At 44.4% G+C, this 17,955-nt stretch overlaps 1 protein-coding gene across 4 annotated transcripts in view; it reads left to right on the top strand.

The window, feature by feature from the left end:
- SYN3 (synapsin III) overlaps positions 1-17,955 on the top strand; it is a 194,138-nt gene that overhangs the window by 31,152 nt on the left and 145,031 nt on the right. For all 4 annotated transcript variants that reach the window (XM_083700465.1, XM_083700464.1, XM_083700466.1 and 1 more), the window contains one exon: positions 12,458-12,614. In XM_083700465.1, the coding sequence (XP_083556591.1) occupies positions 12,458-12,614 (157 nt within the window). The remainder of the gene's footprint in view (positions 1-12,457; positions 12,615-17,955) is intronic.

Below are 17,955 nucleotides of genomic sequence, written 5' to 3'. Positions count from 1 at the left end.
GTAAGTAATGGGCCTGCTAGCCTGCTCCCTAAAATATCACTAGTTTGCTTATTTGCTCATAAATTACCATATAGCATATATTCAACACAAAAAAACAGTGACAATTCGTTGTTGACAAAGGACAGCTGGACATATAAAAGACCCCATTACCTTCAGTAGCTTATGGCCTCATCAAACCTAAATCTGGCCCTGAGTATGAGGATTTGATAAAGTTCTGTTGGTGATCTCTTGGTTAATTTATTCCTTGCACAACTGTGAGTTAACCTGTGTTTATAGGTTAGCAGCTAACTTCAGTACCATTTTAAGCTAAATCTCTCCTGCTGTGGGGACCGCCATTTAGTATAATGCATTTAGTATGATAAAGCACAGATATACCAGAATGGATATACCACAATGATTGATCTAGAGAACCACCTATGGGGCTCTATGTTGTTGTTGTTTAGTTGTTTAGTCGTGTCCAACTCTTCGTGACCCCATGGCACGCCAGGCACTCCTGTCTTCTACTGCCTCCCGCAGTTTGGTCAAACTCATGTTTGTAGCTTCAAGAACACTGTCCAACCATCTCGTCCTCTGTCATCCCCTTCTCCTTGTGCCCTCCATCTTTCCCAGCATCAGGGTCTTTTCCAGGGAGTCTTCTCTTCTCATGAGGTGGCCAAAGTACCGGAGCCTCAGCTTCAGGATCTGTCCTTCCAGTGAGCACTCAGGGCTGATTTCCTTCAGAATGGATAGGTTTGATCTTCTTGCAGTCCATGGGCCTCTCAAGAGTCTCCTCCAGCACCATAATTCAAAAGCATCAATTCTACGGTGATCAGCCATCTTTATGGTCCAGCTCTCACTTCCATACATCACTACTGGGAAAACCATGGCTTTAACTATACAGACCTTTGTTGGCAAGGTGATGTCTAGCCTTTTTCAATAAAGGTACAGACAATGGGAAGCAAGATACAGATCAAACACAAGTGTAGTAGTCATTGTAGATCAATATATCTTAGTGGTAGCTTAGTGTAGAAGGTCCCAAGTTCAATCCTTGGCATCTCCAGGTAGGGTTGGGAGAGACCTCCACCTGAAACCTGGAGAACTACTGTCCGTCAGTGTGAATAATGCTGAGCTAGATGGACCAGTGGCCTGGCTTGCTATAAAGAACCAAGTTTTCCTGCCTGATCAAGAGGAGATAACAAAAGCTGAGAGGGCAATGAGTCAAGCCCTGGAGAAGAGCAAAGCCCCTAAAGGGATTCTTAGTGCCAGGAGGGAGTGGTTTAATGCTGTGGTCTCTGTTTGTATTTCAATGCTTTTGTATAAATGCATTCATTCTTACCATGGTGGTTGGCTAAAATGCCCCTGTCAGAACTATGGAGAGATCAAGGGTTGTTCTGTTTCCTTGGTATAAATCTATTCATCCTTTAATTAAAAGTGACTTTCCTATCGATTCTGGTTGGCCAGTCCTAGTGTGTGATGTTGACACAGTTGTGACCTGTTGCACAGGAATTCCAGATTGTCTGTGGCCTGAATATACACGGCCTTATGACAACTTCATGATGTTTAAAAAATATATTTATTGCTAGGCTTTCTACCACACCTTCCTGCCAAGAAAATGTACTCATGGCAGTTCACAAGATTATTAGAATGATAAGACAAGCAAATGCAACAGTAATACATAAATAGTGGTAGTTAAAACAATTCTTGAAACAGTCCACATTAATAAAATACATGCAATAAAACCATATTCACTGCCTTCTCTTACTCTGCACGCTGGGGAAACCTATATTAAAGGAAGTTACCTTCCTTTTTCATAGCATGTGTCTATATTTCCAACAGGGCTGTGTATAAAAACAGAAAACAAATCCACATTTTGCACAGTGTTAGCCCAGATTGTATTACTCTGTACTGAAACACACTATAGAGCTTTGGCGATGGAAGTGACTGAAAAAGAGAGGGAGGAGCTGAAGACATTCTCTGGCTGCCATTGGCTGAACTGCTTATAATATCCTAGAAGGAGGAGAGCAAATTGGAGCCATAAGGAAGGAGGGGTGGTATGTGGGAAGGGAGAAAAACATGAGCCTAGGGTGGGCAGAAGGCAGAATAGAATCTACCTGTAGATCTTTGAGTGATTTAAAGTTGATCAGCAAGGATTTTGCATTCCCATTTAACACAATTGCCCCCAGTTATATTGCTGAAATCAAGAAGGTATCCTTTTGATTGCACGTTCATTGTGATTTGTGCTTGTGATGCTATTGGAGCAGACATACGTAGTCCCGCTCTCAATACTGTTTGCTCCCGCAAAAGTTTTAAGGCACTCTCAGTTCTTGAATTCCAATTAGTGCACACCCTGTGACTTCCTGCGGAAATTCTGTAACAAATATTCCAGTTTATTATTGTCACATTTTGTTGCAATATATGTCCCTCCATCATTGTGCACTTTGGATGCATTATAACACCTACGGGTAGCAATCATGCAGTAGCATTGGGGAAACATTGCAGAATAAGTAATGAAGCAGAATGAATCCTCTACAAACAAACTATTATTCTGTTGATTGCATGTTGCAGAAGACACCTGCCATAAAACACCAGCCTAAAGGGTGAGAATGTTGAGGGGGGAGGTAACTAGGAATGCATTTTTGGGTGGAAGGCTTGTGGGCTTCGTCCCAAATGGTTACACAAAATAAATTCCTGGGCTCAGCATTCTTCCATTCTAAGTGTATGTGTTGTGCAACTGGCTCTAGGTGGTGGATCTTGGGGCTCTAGCAAAAAACTAAATTGAAGTAGATCCTGCAGCTCTGAAGTCTTCTCAACCCTGCCTGGAAGCATAAATCAGTAGCTTGGTGAGAAGGCAGCAGGCCAAGGGAAACAGGAGTTGGTGTAGGTTTGAAAAAGAGGGATGGATTAACTCAGGGGAATGGGGGAATACGACAAAAACTGGAACAAAGATGGAAGAGATGAGAGATGCATGTGGCCTGAAGCTGAAGAAGTGAGGAAGGGGGAGATGTAGATGTTGATTTCAAATGACCAGTTTTGTAATGTCCAAATCAGAAACCATGGTTTGTTTTGCTCAAACATATCATGGCCAGAAGCCAAGACAAAACATGCCACAATCCCAGGTTCAGACATAGCACTAAAACAGGGATTATGATTTGCAGCTCCTGCTTACACTAGGGAGGATTGAACCTGGAGGTACCTGTGCATTTACAGTAAATCATTAACTATGTCTTGCCATCGTGGAGTGGCAGGAAGAGGTAAGAGGGCCTGTTCTGATGACTATAGAATGCAGGTAGGTTCATGTGGAAACATATGATCTTTCATTTATCCGAGTCCCAAAGTGTTTGGGGGCTTTAAATGGCATCACCAACACCTTGAGGCAGGAAACAAATTAGGTGCCAATGTAACTGGAATATTGCTTGTCAGAAGACCGGGATTTCTTCAGCAGCCTCGCATCTATATTGCGCCTGACAATGATGACAACAAATGCCGTTACCCTCCTTGAAATGTTCTTTTCTGGATAAATATGAGTGCTATATTGCTAGTCATGACACAGCAGCCATTTCATCCCATGTTAAAACTCTTACTTGACAATAGGGTGGCTCATGGGATCTGGCTATAAGCATCCCAGACAGATTGATATATATAAGGTCTAGAAATTATGCAGTTATACAAATTACTTTGACTTAATCTGTCACCATCACCATGATTTCTTTTAAAAGTGGTGTGGGGGGGGGGGATAGAAAGTTCTCTCTTTTTCTCAGCCTTTTGCCGTCTCTTCTCCAGTTGCTGCTATTAAACAGCTGCTTGGGGCAGGGGGGTTACTCTCGTTGTGGGTTTGCTTATCTTCTGGATGAATAATGTCCCTCTTTAACTCCTCAGCAGCTGGCGCCCAGCCTATGTGTGAGAAAGATGCTGACAGTTATTGGGAAAACATTTGGAGTGGAGGCAGCTGCCAGAAAATAAAAATAAAAAATACTGTTAGCAGACAAGGGCAGGGAAAGATTGGGGGTATTAATACCTTCCAAAGTTCTTTCACATCCCATATTCCTTATCTGAAGGAGTTGTCGCTCACCAGGACTCAGGTTTTTGATAGTTAAATCACAAGAAAGATGAAAGCCCTATTTAAATTTGTTTTGTTTTTGGTCATGTATCATTCTTATCTTAATTTGCCTCCTTTCATCATGGCCATTTATTGAGTCTAGTTTTAAAGGGGGGGGACAAAGGTTAGCATTTGAGGGTCTGATTCTACTCTGTTGTTCACATATGGAACTCCAGATGACTTTCACTTGATCCTGGGAAACAATCCACTTTCCAAGCCCCCTTTTCCCTTCTGGTTCATTTTTAATCACACGCACCCTTTCCAAATAACATCTGAACATTATCCTGAGATATAACTGTGAACAGTTGTTATAAAGATCCACATAAAATCCACTATGGTGCGCATATATATATATATATATATATATATGGTTCAAATCCTTGTCCAGTCATGAAGCTCACTTTGTGACTTGGTTTGCACCATCTCTCAGCCTAACTCACATTGTTGTGGAGGTAAAATGAGAGTGTCTTATGTATGCTACCTTGATATATAAGGGAGCAGGCCTCTTGGGCTTGCCGATCGTAAGGTTGGCAGTTTGAATCCGCACAACGGGGTGAGTTTCCGTTGCTCTGTCCCAGCTCCTGCCAACCTATCAGTTCAAAAGCACACCAGTGCAAGTAGATAAACAGGTACCGCTGCGGCGGGAAGATAAACGGTGTTTCCATGCGCTCTGGCTTCTGTCACGGTCCTTTATGCACCAGAAGCAGTTTAGTCATGCTGGCCACATGACCTGGAAAGCTGTCTGTGGACAAACACTGGCTCCCTCGGCCTGAAAGCAAGATGAGTGCCGCAACCCCATAGTCGCCTTTGACTGGACTTAACCGTCCAGGGGTCCTTTACCTTGAGATCAAGGAAGGATTCCCTGGAGAATCCTGTTTTATTTGTATTTAGTGCATAGATTTAAGAAAACTACTTATTCTGCATGCAAGAAAAAAAATAGTATTTATACACAAAAAACTGATAAAAGTCAAAGAATATGGTCAATGTTGAGAACAGGTATACAAGAGAAAATTGAGTCACCATTTTTAATGGTTTGTTATAATGAGGAAATAGGAGATACATCTTTGTTAGACAATCTATCAGCAGGTATAGTAATGGGCTGATTAAGATAAATAGTATATTTGAGGGCAGGATGTTTAAAACAAAGGGAAAATAGTGATGAAATAGGAGGGCATCAGCCCCCAAATCAGGCCCTTTTGGGGGTTTGTAAGAAACAAAATTAACATTATAACCAGATACAATTTACTTACAGACCCATTGCTTAAATTATGATTTACTTACAAACCCACTTGTTAAATTGTTTGCTTATGTTAAAAAAAAAAAAGGTTCCCACTGGAAAAAAGAACTCGTACCATAAAAGACTGAATTTTGAGGATCTGAGAGCTGGTAAATATGATAAAACTAGCCAGTATAAAAAGGGTGAGGGAAGGCATACAGTTTGAAGATTGTAGAATGTGTGTCATGTATCTGCACCATAAGGCACAAAAAGATAGTCACCTACATAGCATAGGAACATTGTTAGAAAATAACTTATTAGTAATCGTATTTATGTTATATTTATATTGGTAATAGTATTTACATGATATACATTTCTTTTTATTTAGAGTTGTACATATCATTTACATTCAATGAGATCTTTTCTTCTCCTACATATGGGGGGGGGGGGATTTTTGTACATTCTCACAACCATTATCCATAATTCCCAAAAGCTTTGGGGAATGCACACATCTTGACTGAGTTCTGTACATTCTCTGGCCAATATGCATAATCTCCAACAGGCCTTCATGAATATGCATATCTCAACTGCTTTTGTGTATTTTTCGGGCAATATGCACATTCTCCAGTCAGTATGCATAGTCTCCATGGAACATGCTTTCCCCCCTATCCCTAATTCAGCAGTTTGCAATCTGCACTCCCTGACCTGCTTCTGACCCACTGCTTAATCACACATGGCCCACAGCATACTCTCCCACAGATCAGTTAAGAAGGGATGCAGCTCCCCCCAAAAAAGCTTACCTTCCCCCACTTTCCTTCCTCCTTTCTCCTACTTCCCTTCCTTCCTTCTTGAAAGTCCATTCAGCTGAGCAGCACAAGGGGAATCACAGGAAGAAGGAAGTTTTAAACCTTCGCCTCCTACCAAAAAAAGAAAAGAAAAAAGATTGCAGGGGGCTCAAGTTAGGGGGACTAAAGCTATAATTTGCATCTGGGATACTGTGAATGTCTCCAAAGCTCAGCAAGTCAGAGACAAGCCTTTGTATGTCAGAAAATATAGAGAGTTGTGGCAGCTGCCAATTTTGCTGACCACTGTTTGTGAAACTGTGAATAGTTGACTCAGATTCACTCTAGTCTTGGGTTTTTATTTAGCCATCACAGCAATTACTTGAACCAGAGAACACTAAGGATATTACACCTGAAGTCTCTGTCACATATGACTGTAATATGATTTCAGCTATTTACACTAAAGGATAAAGCAATGCTGCCCTGTTACTTCAGTAAGACCCATGTGAATGACTGTCCATGAGGTGCTGCAGTGCATCGCAGGGTTTGTTCTAAGGTAATCACTGTTGTTTCCTATTAGCTCAGGCATACCTGAAAAAGGACATTCTTTGGGAGATTATCGTTCTTCTCAGCTAGCTGAAGTGACATATATGTGGATTTATGCCTCAGAACTTTGCCTGAGGAGGCCAATAATACCACAGCAGTGTGCAGCCTGTCACATCTTATTGCCTAATTATTTATTCTCCCTTCTTTGCCCTGAGTCCTGAGAAAACAGTTCAGTTCCAAATCTCCTCTTTAGTCACAACATGCTGGTCAGCTGAGCATGGTGCTTGTCAGGTTTCAAGGTTTCAAGCCCACAGCAGGTCCTGATCCCGGACAGCCAAGCAGGGTTTCTTGAATGTGGGGGCCTCTCTTTTTTGCCTGTGTGAATAAAGAAAAAAGAAAAAAATGTCCAGTAGCACCTTAGAGACCAACTAAGTTTGTTCTGGGTATAAGCTTTCAGGTATAAGCTATTCAGACCTGGTTTGAATAGAGATATTGGATTATTACATATGCTAAAGTTATTTTTGGTCATCTGCATACTATCCCTTGCTTTTTCCTGTAGGACTAATTGCGGTTGTTAACAGTCGTCAACAGGTTTGCCATACCCATTGAGTCAATCACCCTTCTCCTACTACCCTTCTGAGAAAAACCCCATCCCACTGTCCCACTATATATAAGGGTCTGGTGACTTCTGTTTCAGTGTATCTGAAGAAGTGTGCATGCACACGAAAGCTTATACCCAGAAAAAACTTAGTTGGTCTCTAAGGTGCTACTGGACAATTTTTTAAATTTTTATTTATTTATTTAGACTGCGTCAGACCAACATGCCTACCTACCTGAATCTTGCCTGTGTGAGGCAGTTATGGGGAAACCTCACCCCTGGGCCTAGTTCAGCATGCTAGGCCTTCCCATTTGGCCTGATGTCCTATATGGCAGAGACATTAAGAGCTAACATTAATATCAAAGGACCTATAATAAAAGGGAAACAGCAGCTAGTTAATTGGTTGCTGGTTTAATTTTGTTGAATGTCTTGATTGTTATTCATTATTATTATTTTGTAAACTGGTTGTGTGATTGTGTTTGTTATAACAATCAAGCAGTAAATACATTTTATGAAGTCAAAATAAATAAGAAACACTGCAAATCACCCCAAGATATATCAGTAGCTTCTGATCTAAATACTGCTCACTCGTGTTCTACAATTCTCAGGTGTCCCACAACAGATGCGAAAATAATCTCTCGAAGGCGTATAGCTTTTGCCAGGTGGGGCTAAGCCTCTATGCTAGTTTCCTAGCAGTTGGGGGCCTGTTGCCTACCAGGAGGGAGAGGGGTGAGGCAGCAGGGGAATCAGCAGGAAGCAAATGCGCTGGACCACCTCACCCGTCTGTCTCTCAGTAGGCAATGGTGACTCACCTGGTGGGAAGCTAGCGCAGTGGCTCTGCCTCACTTCGGACACTGCTTTTGGCTTGTGGGCATCCTGAAGACATGGCTGGCTGCTGTATGAATCAGGATACTGGACTGGTTTGATATTGGGTCTGATCCAGCAGAGCTCTTCTTGTGATGAAAAACTGTGCCTAAAAAGTAATTCAGTGAAATGAAATAAAAGTAACCCAATAAATATTAAAACACTTTCCCAAGTTTGAAACCCAATTCATCAGAAAACACCCTGAATAATAAACAGCTCCAGTTATAAAACTGCTTTAAAATGTTTAGATTTAATCTACAAGGGAGGGGAATTCAAGAGGTGAGAAGCAGCTCTTCTATACTTGTCTATTCTATCCAAGGAAGATTCAGACCAGCAACCTTCCCACAATAGTCTATTGGTGCTTGATTTTAACTTCTTTTTGCTTTTAACTTGTTCTTAACTTTTTTATGATAAAAAGTTTGGTGGGGGTGTAGATAGGTAGGTAGGTATAAACTGTTGCTGTGTATTTTTGTGATACAGCAGTATATAAATGTTTTAGTCAGTGGCGTGGCATGGGTTGTCAGCACCCGGGGCAAGGCAAGTAATTTGCGTGGCTATTCCCTCCCCTCCCACAAGTGTGATAAATAAAGACACCGGACACAAGAGTTTAGAGTTAATGGGCGAAAATGGCCACAACTTTATTGATTACAGGTATGAGAGGTATTGGCTTAGGCGTTGGCCCCTAACCGACTATCCGGTCTAACCGGGAAGGGTTAAACACCAACAGGGGGAGCTACCCGAGATGCGTATCCCTAGGCGCTCCCCGAGGGGTTACCACTCGGGGGCGCGCTTTAGGCCCTAGCCTCCGTCGGTTTCGGACGAGGCGACGCCCCTCGGAGTCCTTTAACGAACTACCCTTCAAGCATTGGGGGAGGTGATGGCGCTCCTCCCCCCGTCCTCATTTGCATAACAATACCCCGGCCAATGCCTACCGCCACCTGAGCCGGATTATCCGGCTCACCGCCAATACCCTCGAACCTGTAACCAATCCCTAAGTCCCTGAAAGATATCTGCCAACCAAATGTCATTGCCAGCATCGGATAGATGCACGCCATCCCAGCGATAGAGCGTGTCCCTGTTGTATTGTATTTCAGGGTGCCTGATGACACGACCGCCCCAGGCGGCAACTCTACGTGCGACAGTACGCTCAACAATCCTCCTGGCCCTGTCAATGGCCGCGGGTTTTGCCGCACCCCTCCAAAATCGCCTTTCCAACAACGATGACCAAATTATTGTCATATTAACGTGGGATACTGTCAGAGCCACCCGAGGTCCCAGCTCACAAGAGACCAAAATCCAGTCCAAGTTATATACAAAAGGTTTTATTGAAGAACATTGTTGTCGTTACATCCAAGCTCCGTGGCTCAGCATCTTTTACCCTTAGATGTTTGAAGTCCCCTCTGAGTCAGTCCCGCCCCTGCACCAGCTTAAGAGGCTTGTACTGCTCCACCTTTTCCTCTCCTTCCTTTTCCGCAGGGTCTTCCTGCCCCCCTGTGCTCCCTCCCTTCGGGACTCCCCCGAGGCTGAGTCTTCTGACGCCTGCTCCCCCCTCCTTCGTGCTTTGGGACCAGGCTCCTCCTCAGGGCTCTCCTCATTTCCGCGCGCCTCCACATTTGAACTTGGCGCGCGTACGTTGCCTCTGACCTTCCTTTCGACCGTTACGCTACTCTCGGTACTACACTCCTCCCCTTCCGGCAGGATGTTCTGCTCCGAACTCCTTCCCCTCTCTGCTCCCTGTTCTGCTCTTTCTGACACACTGGTAACTCCACCCCCTTCACTCCGTTCCGACGGAGAGGCCGGTCCCGATCTCCAACCCCCACTGGGGATTCCCTCTTCGTTCCCCTGCTTCTGACTGCTTCCCTCTCTACTGCCCCTTGGCCTGACCAGGGGGGCTCCCTTTTGGGAATCCTCGGATTCACTTGACGGACTCACTGACAACCTCGGGTCATCGTCGTCCTCTTCCTCGTCACCCTGGGACCCCTCCCCCTCGCTCTCTGTCCCTGAAACCCTGACAGATGCCTTCAAGAACTCCAAGTCCTTAATAATGTTCCACATCAGGTTCACCCCTTTTCTGCAAACCAGGTCGTTCTCGCCCAGTTGAATGACCAAGGCGTCAGGTGAACCCTCGACCGCTATTCTCCCGGCTATAGCCGGGAGAAATTCCTCCCAGAGCATGCCCCGCCTGGAGATCCATACTACTTTGACGTTGCTAGGCAGCAGTAGGTCAGCAACCCGACCCCTACGGTCCGCGCGTTGCTTTGCCCAATGCACAATGCTGTGGCCGATAATCCACAGTCGCACCACACTTGCTCCTGGAATGAAAGAACAGAAAATACCGGTCAAGGGGAAGACAGGGGGTGGGGGGTGCTGCTAGGGGGGAAAGCCATAGGGGAATTAACGAGGCTTCCGGATGTAACCCTTATACGCGTTGGATTTCCAACGCCCCATGTCCATAATCCTCTCCGCCGGTAAACCCATATGGGCGGCGGTGGTGGCTGCGCCAATGCGGAAAGAGTGAGCGGCATACTCCTCCTGTGGGAGACCAATGGCTGCAATCGCTTTACGCATAACCCTTGTGAACTGCTGTTTGGAAAGGGGGGAACCGTCGGCGTGTAGAAAAAAGGGGCCGCTTGCCTTTGGCCTTAAATACAGGTATTTCCTGGCATCCTTAACAGGGCAAGGACCAGCCTTCAGGGTTGCTTGGAGGCGAACCAGCGCCCCCTTACCGAGCTGATCCGTCTTGGAACTACGGATCTTTAGCACCACATGCGAGCTAGCCACCGTCACATCCTCAAACAACAGACCCCTCTGTGACAGGCGGTCCGTGCAGACCACCTCACCAATGCGCAAGGCCCCAAAGAATGCGAAGGAGAATGCGGCGGAGAATAATCTCGCTTCATACTTAGACCAACACAGGGCCCTTAGCTTGAAGCGGATTTGTGTGAGTATGTCAAGTGTAATGGGCCTTCTAACGTCTTGGCTGCGAGGTGTGGACCTGCGCCAACCCTCCAGCATTTTGCGCACCACGAAGTGTGAACAGGGGTCGACAGAAAACAAGGCTTTAGAAAAGAAGGATATTGACGCTGAATGAATATTGAGAGTTTTGGGGGCGCGGCCTAAGTCGCGCAGGTGAACCAAATACTCTATGACTTCGGACTTGGACGGTGGCCTGCCTGGCTTGAACCGCTCCTTTTTCCTGCGGAAGGATGTAAAATCTAACCAGGCTTTATTATAAGACCTTAGGGTAGAGGGCGCTAAAGCTGACAATACTCCCTTTATTGCTTCTCGTTGCCAGGATCGCTGCAAGGGGAGAAAAGGGGCGAGCCGAGGGCTGCCCCGACCTTAAGTGGCCTATTGAAGGCCCGCCCCCGCCGCCAGCCGATTGGCTGGTGCCGCGGGGGGATGCAAATTGAGGGAATCCCCGCTTCCCGCGAGGCTGGGGCTAGCCTCGCGGGAGTGTGGGGCGGGATCGGGAGCCCGCAACCCCCCCTCCTCATGAAATCGGTAGTGGCATTGCGCTCCCTAACCCGTGGATTTTAGCAGGGGGCAGATAGCTGCGAGCGCGAGCGCGCCCCCCCCAGATGTTGCGGCCGGCCCCCCCTGCACCCCCACGCTACACCACTGGTTTTAGTTAATAAATAAGCAAACCTCAAAAGGAGAACTCTTCTATCAACTAGGAAGTCTGTGTCTGCATATACCCCACACATTTAAGGTACTTCCCCTCCCAAAGAATTATGGGAGCTGTAGTTTACTCTTCACAGAGCTACAATCCCCAGTACCCTTAACAAACAACAGGTTTTGGGGGGTTATGCTTTAAATGTATGGTATATATGCAGCCTATGACAAAACCGACAATGCTCACTTTGTGTTCTCTGTGGGAAAACATTCTCTAAAAAGTGACCATATGTCTTTAATGGATAGATATTTTCATTCATAAATGCCATGTGGTGATCTTTAAATTGGTCTTTAAGAATTCAGCAACTGCTTTTGCTCTGTCATCTGTGCAGCACATTGCAAAAAATTGCCACCAAAGCCATCCAAAGTTTTCATATGAGAACGGCTGGAAAGACACTTTTCCATTCCTAATTTATTATCTTTAGTTCTTGTTGTAGATCATTCCTGTATGAGCCTTCCTGTCTGAGCCCATAATGGAAACTGTGAGAAATGTACCTGGAGTCCTCTCAGTTCTGTTTCATAAATCCTAAAATGAAGGATTTTATTTATTGATGTCTTTAATATAATAACAATAACTGGTGCTTTTTTGAAATCTTAGACTTATAGGAAGGAAAAGCATTGGAAGCAAAAAAGAAAGTAACTGATAGGAAGTGGATGACTTGACTGACTTTTAAGAATTGTCCTCTGATTATGTCTTCTAGATCCTTCAAGCCTGACTTTGTTCTCATCCGGCAGCATGCTTACAGCATGGCACTAGGAGAGGACTTCCGCAGCCTCATCATCGGCCTCCAATATGGTGGAGTCCACAGTGTCAATTCTCTTTTCTCCATCTACAATTTTTGCAGCAAGCCCTGGGTGGTAGGTGTCATTCTTAAGCTTCCTTACATGAAATGAGAGGGGAGTTGAGGATCCCCGTACTGCAAAAAGCTCCCAATTTAATACTTTGGTTGTTTTGGTAAATCTAAATTATTTTGTTGTTATTTTGTTTCAAGCACACCAGGTGTGCTGTGAGACTGAGGATTCTGCCCAACTCAATACCTAATAGGCCAAATAGCTGAACTGAGGAAAGCAGGCCTTCGGCTTTTGCTGAGAGAACATTGTCACAGGCAACTCAGGACTTTATAAGTGTTGTTTGTCTGCCATGTGGCAACCACACACTGGATTTTCCACTGGCCTGGAATTAAGTACAGTGGTACCTCGGGTTAAGTACTTAATTCGTTCCGGAGGTCTGTACTTAACCTAAAACTGTTCTTAACCTGAAGCACTACTTTAGCTAATAGGGCCTCCTGCTGCTGCTGTGCTGCCGGAGCACGATTTCTGTTCTCATCCTGAAGCAAAGTTCTTAACCTGAAGTACTATTTCTGGGCTAGCAGAGTCTGTAACCTGAAGCGTATGTAACCTGAAGTGTATGTAACCTGAGGTACCACTGTAATCTGGAAGAGTGGAGGATTGTCATGTGCAAATAGTTTATCTGATAAAGGCTTAGACTTCTGGCACTGCAGGTGTCAGGGTCTGACTAAAACGTTCCATTCTCTCCAGAGATCCATGGGGTGGTATTCAAAGTACTACAAGGTCATGGTCCCTTCAGCACAAGTATTACTGCTTACACAGTGGAACTTGCCCCCCCTTTCTTCCCCTTGTGCCCCCCCCCAACCTGTTCCCCCAATCCTCCAGAGCAGATTTTAAATTCTGAAAAATGAATGGAAAGCAGGGATCACAACACAGCAGTGTGCCATTTCCCCCTAATCATATCAGGATGGGGGCAGAAAAGCATGGCTTGCCAAGTACAGGATTTTTGTATATTTTATTACATTTATATCCTGTATTTTTTCCATCATGGGACTCAAGTAAATGTAGATATGGTTGGTTCCCAGGTGGCTAGCCATTTAGGCAATGATCCAAGCCAGACTTGCTTAGCTTCAGCAAGGTGGTAGTCCCAGGTGCCTTTACATTGTCCCCTAGGATGTGCGGCATACAGTATTTGTACTGTGTAATCATAAGGTGATTTATGGTATTGGGCTGCCCAGATTCTTTAAGTCCTGATGAGCTCATAGACTCTACTTTCTCCCACTACTGCTTAATAAAATCACTGAGGTCAAATTGGCATTGGAAACAGTTTTTGGCTTACTTGATTGGATATGGGTCAGATATGCATTTCAAGCACAACTTACATTGCTGAGGTCATCTCTGGCAAGGAATACCGACCTGAAATTATAGCAGACTATTGAGAAATTGATACAGCAAACTTTGGGAATTAATATTACTCTGCTGAAGATATGTAAGCTACAAAGTAAATATTTGAAATTAGGCATCTGCTCATCAATATTTTGCTGAAAATGTGCTACATATATGTGATGGGATAGTGAGCTGCTTGTGCGTAAAAGCTTGATCCCTCTGGGGTTTGGCTGGTCATCCAAACCGAGGCACTAACGGAGCCCCCAAAGCATGACTCCGTCAGTCGCTGGTAGAATCTGACAGTGGGCATCTACGGAATTTACGCCAACATAAAAGCTGTTTGACGGACATGCGCCTTCGTGACTCTCTGCGTGACAGTTTCCGGCGAAGGGTGGGAGTTCCTAATGGGGGTCTTGTTACCTCTTCGCTATTCTCACTAGAAGTATCCCAGAGCCTCCCCTCCGCTGTGACTCCTGCACTCCCCCTGCTGGTTCCTTCCTCTGCTGCAGATTCTCTCCTATTCTCCTGGAGCCTGTCCACCACCTGTCCCTCCGATGGCAGTTCCCTGACAATATACAACATAGAAATAAACAAGTCTTGGGTTGCAGATCAAGATTATTTCTTTATTTTCACTCAGATTAGCATGTTTTCCTTTATTTATTTATTTTACTTCCATGTCAGAATTTAACCTTCCCATATGGTACTAGATTGTCCACAGTGTGATGGTATTTCATGCTACTTGGAATTAGCAAAGCAAACCAATATTACTTATTATGACAATTATTTATATCCCACCTTCCAGGATACATTAACATATGTTCTTTTAAATGGCAGTAAACAGCATCAACTTATTAAAAGCCACCAGGATCCTTCCCACAGGGCAGCTGGTGCTAAGATGGTTGGAAGATTCATTTCCCTGATACCTATCTAGATGCTGGTGCTAAAACCATCAGATGATGTTAGCTCACTTATTGTGGTCACACAAACATAACAATTAATTAATTAATTAATTAATTAGTATATTTGGCTGAGGTATGCAAAGCAAGCAAGGAAAACTATTCAGCAAAAGGTTATTATTCCCCATGAACTTGTTTCAGGTGGGCACAAGTACATTCTAAAGATGCCCGTTAAAACTAAGGCTTCAGAGTTCAAAGATAAAGAAGGCTACAATGTACGCTGACAAAGAGAAGCAGCTGGGAGAGATAGCAAACTGGTACCACCATAGATGGATAAAATATTCTCTCTTAAATGTTGTTTTCTTTACTGGCCCTCCAGAGACAGTGAAAGTTTAATTACCTTTCCTTATTTTTTTCCCCTTTATATCTTTTTTTTCCAAAGCGAAGTAGGAAAGCTATTATAGGTCACCCATGTGAAGTGCATTTCATACAGCATTATTGGTATGTGGTAGCATGCATTCCAGTGCAGGCTAAAAGCACTTACAAATACGTAATATATAAATGATATGCTGTGAGGTCCTCCCCTATCAGCCTATTTGTTCTCTTTGATCTCTTGGAGAGGCCTTTCTCTGTGCCACACCAGTGTCTAAAGCATGATGGGGTCAGAATGAAAAAGAAAGCGCCTTCTCTACCTGTGACCAGGTTGTGGGCAATGCAACACAGCTGCCCTGAGCAATGCAAATGCATTTGAAAAGCAGGGTATACTTTTTGGAAGCAAATAAATAAACATTTTTTGTGTGCTGCTGCTGCCGCTTTGTACAAGTTTGGGACCCAGGGATTGGCATAACCTGGTGAAGGAATGGCAGATTGCCCCCATGTGAACTGCAGCATGCATATAAAAGATAGATCACACATGTTTTTATCTTTGAATGTGCTACATAATTGTACAGTGACTAACATACACTCCTCTTTTGCTTGTTGTGTCTATCCTCTCTCATATACACACACTTAAACACACAGCTGTAACTTCTTATGTTTGCTCACTGAGCTAGTCAAAACAGTTTTATTTTGCTTTTCTCATCAGATGTTCAGGGTTAGTGTAAGTAGTTAAGAGAGGCAATTTCGCTTCTTTATGCTGGGTCAACAACCTGTGTTGCCAACAATAATCGCAGGGGGAAATGGCAGGCTATTTTATTTATCTGCATGCACCGATCTCTGACTGGGCTTGCTGGTGACTTTTTGCACTGTCACATGCTGTTGGAAGATTTCTGGATTTTCTCAAATATTTAATTTCCCCCCTGAAGGAATAGTTTTGTTTATTTAGACAAATGATGAAGACCATCAATATCTGAGAGGCATAAAACCATGCCATATAATTTTTGCACTTCTTTGGGGTCGAAGACCCACTTCTTTGGGTGTGGCTAACACCCCAGAGGACAGGATCACACTTCAAAACGACCTTGACAGATTAGAGAACTGGGCCAAAACAAACAAGATGAATTTTAACAGGGAGAAATGTAAAGTATTGCACTTGGGCAAAAAAAATTGAGAGGCACAAATACAAGATGGGTGACACCTGGCTTGAGAGCAGTACATGTGAAAAGGATCTAGGAGTCTTGGTTGACCACAAACTTGACATGAGCCAACAGTGTGACGCGGCAGCTAAAAAAGCCAATGCAATTCTGGGCTGCATCAATAGGAGTACTGTATAGCATCTAGATCAAGGGAGGTAATAGTGCCACTGTATTCTGCTCTGGTCAGACCTCACCTGGAGTACTGTGTCCAGTTCTGGGCACCACAATTCAAGAAGGACACTGACAAACTGGAACGTGTCCAGAGGAGGGCAACCAAAATGGTCAAAGGCCTGGAAACGAGCCTTATGAGGAACGGCTAAGGGAGCTGGGCATGTTTAGCCTGGGGAAGAGGAGGTTAAGGGGTGATATGATAGCCATATTCAAATATATAAAAGGATGTCACATAGAGGAGGGAGAAAGGTTGTTTTCTGCTGCTCCAGAGAAGCGGACACGGAGCAATGGATCCAAACTACAAGAAAGAAGATTCCACCTAAACATTAGGAAGAACTTCCTGACAGTAAGAGCTGTTCGACAATGGAATTTGCTGCCAAGGAGTGTGGTGGAGTCTCCTTCTTTGGAGGTCTTTAAGCAGAGGCTTGACAACCATATGTCAGGAGTGCTCTGATGGTGTTTCCTGCTTGGGAGGGGGTTTGACTCGATGGCCCTTGTGGTCTCTTCCAACTCTATGATTCTATGATTCTATGAAGAGTATGTGCACTTTAATTTTCTAAGTAGCACCCTAAGTTAAAAGGCCTTTTATTATGACAGGTGGGATTTTTTGGAGCACAAGCAGCAAAGGAAAGCAATGCTTCTCCTGCTGCTGCCCATAATTGGCCTCTAAATTTTTGCCCCCTGCAAAGTATTGTTCCCAAATGAACTTTACTTTTATCTGTAGGATCCATTCACTGGGGAGCTGGTCAAGGAGTTTGCCTTGACATTGGGGGGGGGGGCATAAATTTGCTCCTGGAATTGCCAGTGTCTATTGTGAATATTTGGTTTTGTGCATCTGTCCCAAGTTGTCCCAAGGTTGTGCTTCCACATAGAACTCAGTAGGAGTGGTTTTGGAATCTTCATGCCCCTACCGCAGGTTCCATTTCTTGCTCTTGCTCTTTGGGGGAGAAGATGATGGCCTTGGGCAGGACAACAGTGCTGGATTTAGGGTGGTGTGGGCAGTTCCCCATAGGGTGCTGAGATGAGGGGGCACAAAATAATAATAATATTCAGAATATCCATTTTAAAAGCAAATGTACCAAAAGAAGTTATTGTAAAAATAAGAAATGGGAGGGGAGCAGATTTCAGTGGCGTAGCGTGGGTTGTCAGCACCCGGGGCAAGGCAAGTAATTTGCGCTCCCTAACCCTTGGATTTGCGCCCCCTAACCCTAACCCCCAGATGTTGCGCCCGGTGCGGCCGGCCCCCCCTGCACCCCCCACGCTACGCCACTGGCAGATTTTGTCCTTCCTCAGGTTGCTATATTGCCAAAGTCCACCCCTGAGGATAGGAATTGTTATATGTATGTGCTTGTTAAGTTATATGAATCCTTTTTCTTTCCATTT

Source organism: Podarcis gaigeae, assembly GCF_964106915.1.
Source record: "Podarcis gaigeae genome assembly, chromosome: 10".
Taxonomy (NCBI): domain Eukaryota; kingdom Metazoa; phylum Chordata; class Lepidosauria; order Squamata; family Lacertidae; genus Podarcis; species Podarcis gaigeae.
Note: the sequence above shows the minus strand (reverse complement) of the source record. Positions and strands in the feature narration are given on the sequence as shown.